A 7,500-nucleotide genomic window follows, 5' to 3' on the forward strand; every position below is an offset into this window, starting at 1 on the left:
TGTGTGTGTGTGTGTGTGTGTGTGTGTGTGTGTGTGTGTGTGTGTGTGTGTATACTTGCATACATACGTGCGTGTGTATGTGTGTGTTTGTGTGTGTGTGTGTGTGTGTGTGTGTGTGTGTGTGTGTACTTGCACGCATACGTTTGTGTGTATGTGTGTGGGGGGGGGAGGGGGGAGGGGGGAGGGAGTGGGTGAGTAGATGAGACCGTGTACAATGTGTGCGTGCATATTGTGTGTTTGGTTCAATGTTAGCAGCGAATACCTAATCATCGAAAGTGTGGACACATCACCTGATCCTGTCAACTATCAATATTTTAAATAAATGTTCCTTTCATCAACGTGAAACGCAACGTTCAGCAAATGTTACAACACAAAACGATTGTTTAAAAGCCAAAAGCACTGAAGTATGGCATAAACGCGCGCCCGCGCGCGCGCGCGCACACACACACACACACACACACACACACGGAGTTCGTTGAAAAAAAGAAGAGGTGTATTTTGATATAATGTTGGAACAGATTTATTTTTAGGTCATTTGGAAATATAATTGAACAGAACAGTGTCTTAGCTTGTTCTTTTTTTCTTGTTTTATTACTTTTTTAATTTGTTTATTTATTTGTTTGTTTGTTTATTTATTTATTCATTTCTTCTTCTTCTTCTTCTTCTTCTTCTTCTTCTTATTATTATTATTATCATCATCATAATGATGATGATGATGGTGATGATTATTTATTAATGAAAGCTAAGGAACATATGCATCAAAACCACCGGATTTCTGTCAAGTGCGTATGTGTCAGACAAAGAACGTAGGAATGTGAACAGTAGGAATGTTGTCATTGTTATCATCAGGAGCAGCAGCAGCAGCAACAGCAGTAGTGATGATAGCAGCAGCAGCAGCAGCAGCAGCAGTAATAGTAGTAGTAGTAGTAGTTTGACCAAGCGCTATGCTTGCTTCAAAAATTGTTTCACACACAAACTGTATAAGCAGACGACGTCAGTTTTCGCAACTAAGGGCTGGACTTCAACAGCCCACGCAGATTATGTGTGATGCCTTCCCCGTGGTTTGAACTCAAAGCCGCTTACATCATTTTGTTCTCGCCAGACAGCCTACTCCTCGACCAGCGTCGCGGTATGCTACTGGCTGAGCTGGAATCCGTGTTTCTGGTCCACCGTATTTAATTAATATATCTTTTGTCAGATCAGTAAACTACAAGTATTATACACTGGCAGAATCGTCGTGATTCCATCTTTAAGTCTATTCCATAAACTGATTAAACGCAGTTTGTAATTTTCAGCGACGAGCTCGTTAAAACTGACCCTGTTCAGGTGACTTAAATTAAGATTACAAATTCATCGTAAATAGTCAACACTTCATTTTATACTTATTAGAAAGTAGGCATTAAGCTCTTTCTTTTGCAACTTATCCGACCTAAATCGGTTCAGGAATCATCTAGAAATCTATCACTGAACACCTTGTAAGAAACACAGTTGTTGGCAGATTTGGCCAGATTAGGGCCGATCTCCTTCCCAGCTCACGTGATTATCTTTGTAGTTCGCTTAACCTGCATAAATTGACAGAGCGAGTAATGAGTGGTCATTTCATACCTGGTCAGTCATCTGACCAGAGCTGCTCTCTCTCTCTTGCTACATCGCGAGCAGTGTGTGTCGTGTGTGCTCCCACAACGGCTGGCATCTCGCTATGTATTGCCTTCTTCTCTTAGTTCTTCTCTATTTATATCTTCTCTTCTTATCTCTTCTCATTATCTCTTCTTCTCTTAGTTCTTCTCATCATCTTCTCTTCTAGTCTTCTTCTGTTCTTCTCCTTTAGTTTATATCTTCTTGTTTTATGTTCTCATAACTATTGTAAATAAAACAATAGAAAAACCCATTTGCGACTGGCCTCTATATGTTCCTGGCCTGTGCACGGGAATTCTTGTCTATCCTTTAATACAGTAAATCATCATTTAGTTTAGTTCTTTTGTACCGTACTCTTGAATAAACCACTCGGTTCAGCTACAGTAGTATTGATTTATAATGTTGGTGGAGGTGTTTGATTTATGATAATGATGATGATGTTTATGCTGATGATAATGCTGATAAAGATGATGATGATGCTGATGATGATGCTGATAATTCTGATTATGGTGATGATAATGCTGCTGCTGCTGCTGCTGATGATAATGCTGCTGCTGCTGCTGTTGTTGCTGCTGCTGCTGATGATAATGGCGATGATGCTGCTGCTGCTGCTGATTGTGATGATGATGCTCATGATGATAATGATGAAGATGATGCTGCTGCTACTGCTGATGATGATGATGCTGATTGTGATGATGATGATGATAATGATGATGCTGCTGATGCTGCTGATGATGCTGATGCTGATGCTGATGATAATTGTGATGATGATGATGATTATGCTGCTGCTGATGATAATGATGATCATGATGATGATTACTTTGATCAAAAGTTTCAGTTTCTCAAAGAAGCGTCACTGCTTTCGGACAAATCCATACACGCTACTCCTCATCTGTTATGCAGATGCCTGACAAGCAGCATAACCCAGCGCGCTCATTCATATACCACCCAGAAGAGATTTCTTCAACAGAAGTGTTGCCATGGGTTCTGTTTTCAGTGCACCAAGCCGCACGCTGTACACGGGACCTCATTTTATCACCTCATCCAAATGGCAAGACGCTCAGTTTGGTTTTCCAAGTCAAATTTGGGAGAAAAGACGAGAGCGAGAATCGAACCCACACCTTCACAGACACTGTGTCAGCAGATGAACGTCTTAATTAACCATTCTGCCGCCTTCCTCCTGTTTATCTAACTGTTGTTGCAGTGGTGGTGGTCACAACCGAGACGGTTGTTCAACTTGTTGCTATTATTTTACTGCTGACCATTGTTTCAGGGAAGGAAGCAATAACTGACCATGGGCTGTCACCACAAAGCCTTGTGGGTCATCGCGGTGATTCAGTGCATCTGGCTGCCCTTCAACCACACTGACGTGCAGGCAGCAACCACACCCATGACCTACGCCACCACGTTTCTCTCCTCAACCACCACCACAACTGGCTTAGTGCCGACCACAAGCATAAGTGTGGCCACCCAAAGCTCTGCTGCTTCAAGTAGTGCAACCGATTCCACCACAAGTATGACTGTACCTACCACAAGTGCAACTGTTCCCACGACAAGTACGAATGTACCCACCTCAACTACAACTTTTCCCTCCACAAGTACGAATGTTCCCACCACAAGTACAAATGTTGCCACCACAACTACAACTATTCCGTCCACAAGTACACCTGTCCCCACCACAAGTACTACCGTTCCCACCACAAGTACACCTGTCCCCACCACAAGTACGACTATTCCTACCACAAGTACACCTGTCCCCACCACAAGTACAATCGTTCCCACCACAAGTACGACTGTTCCTACCACACGTACACCTGTCCCCACCACAACTACAATCGTTCCCGACACAAGTACACCTGTCCCCACCACAAGTACGACTGTTCCTACCACAAGTACACCTGTCCCCACTACAAGTACGACTGTTCCCACCACAAGTCCACCTGTCCCCACCACAAGTACGACTGTTCCCTCCACAAATACGCCTGCACCTACCACAAGTACGGCTGTTCCCTCCACAAGTACACCTGCACCTACCACAAGTACGTCTGTCCCCACCACAAGTATGACTGTCCCCTCCACAAGTACGCCTGCGCCTACCACAAGTACACCTGTCCCCACCACAAGTACGACTGTCCCCACCACAAGTACACCTGTCCCCACCACAAGTACGACAGTTCCTACCACAAGTACCCCTGTCCTCACTACAAGTACACCAGTCCCCACCACAAGTACACCTGTCCCCACCACAAGTACGACTGTTCCCTCCACAAGTACGCCTGCGCCTACCACAAGTACACCTGTCCCCACCACAAGTACGACTGTCCCCACCACAAGTACACCTGTCCCCACCACAAGTACGACAGTTCCTACCACAAGTACCCCTGTCCTCACTACAAGTACACCAGTCCCCACCACAAGTACACCTGTCCCCACCACAAATACGACTGTCTCCACCACAAGTACACCTGTCCCCACCACAAGTACGACCGTTCCCACCACAAGTACACCTGTCCCCACCACAAGTACACCTGTCCCCACCACAAGTACGACTGTTCCTACCACAAGTACGACTGTCCCCACCACAAGTACATCAGTCCCCACCACAAGTACACCTGTCCCCACCACAAGTACGACTGTCCCCACCACAAGTACACCTGTCCCCACGACAAGTACGACTGTCCCCACCACAAGTACGACTGTTCCCTCCACAAGTACGACTATTCCTTCCACAAATACGCCTGCACCAACCACAAGTACACCTGTCCCCACCACAAGTACGACTGTCCCCACCACAAGTACACCTGTCCCCACCACAAGTACGACTGTTCCTTCCACAAATACGCCTGCACCAACCACAAGTACACCTGTCCCCACCACAAGTACGACTGTCCCCACCACAAGTACACCTGTCCCCACCACAAGTACGACTGTTCCCTCCACAAGTACGACTATTCCTTCCACAAATACGCCTGCACCAACCACAAGTACACCTGTCCCCACCACAAGTACGACTGTCCCCACCACAAGTACACCTGTCCCCACCACAAGTACGACTGTTCCTTCCACAAATACGCCTGCATCAACCACAAGTACGACTGTCCCCACCACAAGTACACCTGTCCCCACCACAAGTACGACTGTTCCCTCCACAAGTACGCCTGCACCTACCACGAGTACACCTGTATCCACGACGAGTACGACTACGACTGTCCCGACTTCTACAACCAGCGTACCAGTGTTACCGCCTCCGAGCCCGTGCAATTCCCAGCCTTGCCAACACAGTGGAACCTGTGTAGTTTCCGTCAGCAGTTTCGTCTGTGACTGTGCCCCTGGGTTTGAAGGCGTCACGTGTGAAGTGGTGGGTCAAATTGTCAAGAGAGAACAGAGAGAGAGAGAGAGAGAGAGAGAGGAGGGGGTTGGTGGGGGAGTGGGGGGTGGGAGAAGGAACGAACGAACGAACGAAAATGTTTTAATGAACTTTGGCCATGGACCACAATTCAAAACCAGCAGGGACTGGGGGTGGGCATGGGAAGGGGTACACTTGAAAAGATAACACGAGAGAGAGAGAGAGAGAGAGAGAGAGAGAGAGAGAATGAATGAATGAATGAATGAATGAATGAATGAATGAATGGTTTATTCATTTATAGGCCATTGCCCCTTATGAAAGGGTGTCACAATTTTTTCATAAACATTGCATCGTGCATTGAAAAATGACATTCGTTCAGATAATATAAATATAACATACCTTAATTTTAAGTAATATTTATGTCCTCACCTTAGTAATACATAATGCACATCATGAAACATATTGTATTCAAATGACATTTATACACTTAAATGATATATGATATACGCTAAATGATAACTCTTACATGCGTAGCTAATGACACTCAGTTACGTTATACATATCGTCCGTATGTAGTCGTTACTGGATACACTAAGACATAAGAACAGATCGGAGCTTAAACGATTTATACAGATAAATTGATAGGTTTCTAATAGTTTGTTCATGCGCTGATGCCATAAGTAACGACAGTCTAAACTGACTTGGGAACTTAAAATATTTCAATGGTATGTACTGTACTCTTAAATTATACAAGACAGGGCAGGACAGAACAAAATGCACCTCATTTTCTTTCTCCATCTGGCAAAGTGGACATAATAAGTCAGCCTCGTTCTGCATTCTATAACGATAACTATGTTCAGCAATATCGGAAATGCCCAGTCTGAATCTTGTCATTGTATACCTTAAATATCTATCTAGATTCATTAGTAAATATGTTTTGAGATCAGGTATAGTGCAAAAAGTTCTGTAAACATTAAATCTTTCACTATTTTTTACATGAAAGTCCCATTCTTGCCATCTACACAGAATTAACCTTTCCTTGAAAACCCGAAGAAACTCATCAATCCCTTCCACACCTTGGTTAAGCCATACATAACCAAAACCAAACATGAACAACTTAGAACGTATGTTAGTAGCCCAGTTTGTTTTACCACGTGCATCAAGATCGAATAACATTTTGTAGGCTTTGTGAGGTAATCTAGACTCATGCATTCTTACTAATTTTAGCCAGTACTTAATGCACTTCATAACTGAATTTATATAAATAGGATACCTGTTTGTTTCTCCATATACAAAATCATTAGGTGAGAGAGAGAGAGAGAGAGAGAGAGAGAGAGAGAGAGAGAGAGAGAGAGAGAGAGAGAGAGAGAGAGAGAGAGTTAGTTGAAACTTGAAACTTGAAATGTTTTATTGTCATTGCCTGCAAAGGTCTTTTGACAAGGGGGTAATTTTTCACGTCAACAGATTACAATGATCTGTATGATGTAAAATTTAAACATTGCAGTTAAACAAAAATTGGTAACACTGCCACCATAATTTAATATGTACATTGTATCACTTCATCACTTCAAAGAAAATACTAAGAAAAAAAGAAAAGAAAATTCGACCATCCTCTACTAGCAAAAAAATTCTTCTTTAGATAAAGGATCATTAAACAATGGCTCAAGCTCATCTTCTGCTTCTAATAACTTTTCTTCTTCTTGCATTACAGTATTGTCGAAATCATTAAAAACCAAAAAGAAGTGATCATGCTAGTGTACCATGGAGTTGTCGTTATACACAAAAGCTTTTCTATTTACGGATCTTATTACTGACCAAAATGTCTTAGAGTCACTGTCTGAATCTTTTAGCTTTTTTATTCTGTTATTTTCAAATTCTCGTTCTTTTGTTTTTCTCAGTTTAAGATATTCTTTTCTTGCACATGCTTGTCTTTTCTCTGGCTTATCCTTTTCTGTTTTACATCTCTGAAATATTTTCAACATTCTTTCAACTTCCTTTTTCTGTCGTACACATTCATGATCAAACCAGTCATTCACTTTTTTCCTTCCATGCTCCACTCGTCGAACCATACACGCAGCAGCTCCATACAAAGCAGTAACAAATTGGTTTAAACTGTCATTCACGTTAACGTATGATAATTGAAAAGCCTTCTGCAAACTGTCATGAAATTCATCACTATCAAGTTCATTTAAAAAAAAAATGAATGTTAGCATTCTCATCTGACCATACAATTTTTTCTTCATACTCTTTCTTTGGGTATGTAACGCCAAAGGTACAATGGGCCCTTTTACATGTTACCTCAACTGGCAAATACCACGAATCTACACAATCACCAACATACAAATCAAAGCAAAATAGCAAATCACTAGGAATAAGAAAATAATCAATCACGCTACATCCATTAGGTGACACAAACGTATATTCGCCATTTTTTGTCACCATAACAGAAACCATTCAAAATAATCAAATCAAGTATGCAACACAAGTCCAACAATGTCTTACCAAAATTATTAACCGTT

At 42.5% G+C, this 7,500-nt stretch overlaps 1 protein-coding gene and 1 long non-coding RNA gene across 2 annotated transcripts in view; one reads left to right on the forward strand and one right to left on the reverse strand.

Annotated features, from left to right (window-relative positions):
- Positions 1-7,500, reverse strand: part of LOC143302363 (uncharacterized) — a 240,097-nt gene that overhangs the window by 50,906 nt on the left and 181,691 nt on the right. The window lies entirely within an intron of this gene.
- Positions 2,930-4,956, forward strand: LOC143275023 (uncharacterized). Its single transcript, XM_076579086.1, has 4 exons — positions 2,930-3,076; positions 3,130-3,590; positions 3,655-4,417; positions 4,453-4,956. Exons 1-4 carry the CDS (start codon positions 2,930-2,932, stop codon positions 4,954-4,956), a joined length of 1,875 nt encoding a protein of 624 aa, XP_076435201.1.

This window comes from Babylonia areolata, chromosome 29 (genome assembly GCF_041734735.1).
Source record: "Babylonia areolata isolate BAREFJ2019XMU chromosome 29, ASM4173473v1, whole genome shotgun sequence".
Lineage (NCBI taxonomy): Eukaryota > Metazoa > Mollusca > Gastropoda > Neogastropoda > Buccinidae > Babylonia > Babylonia areolata.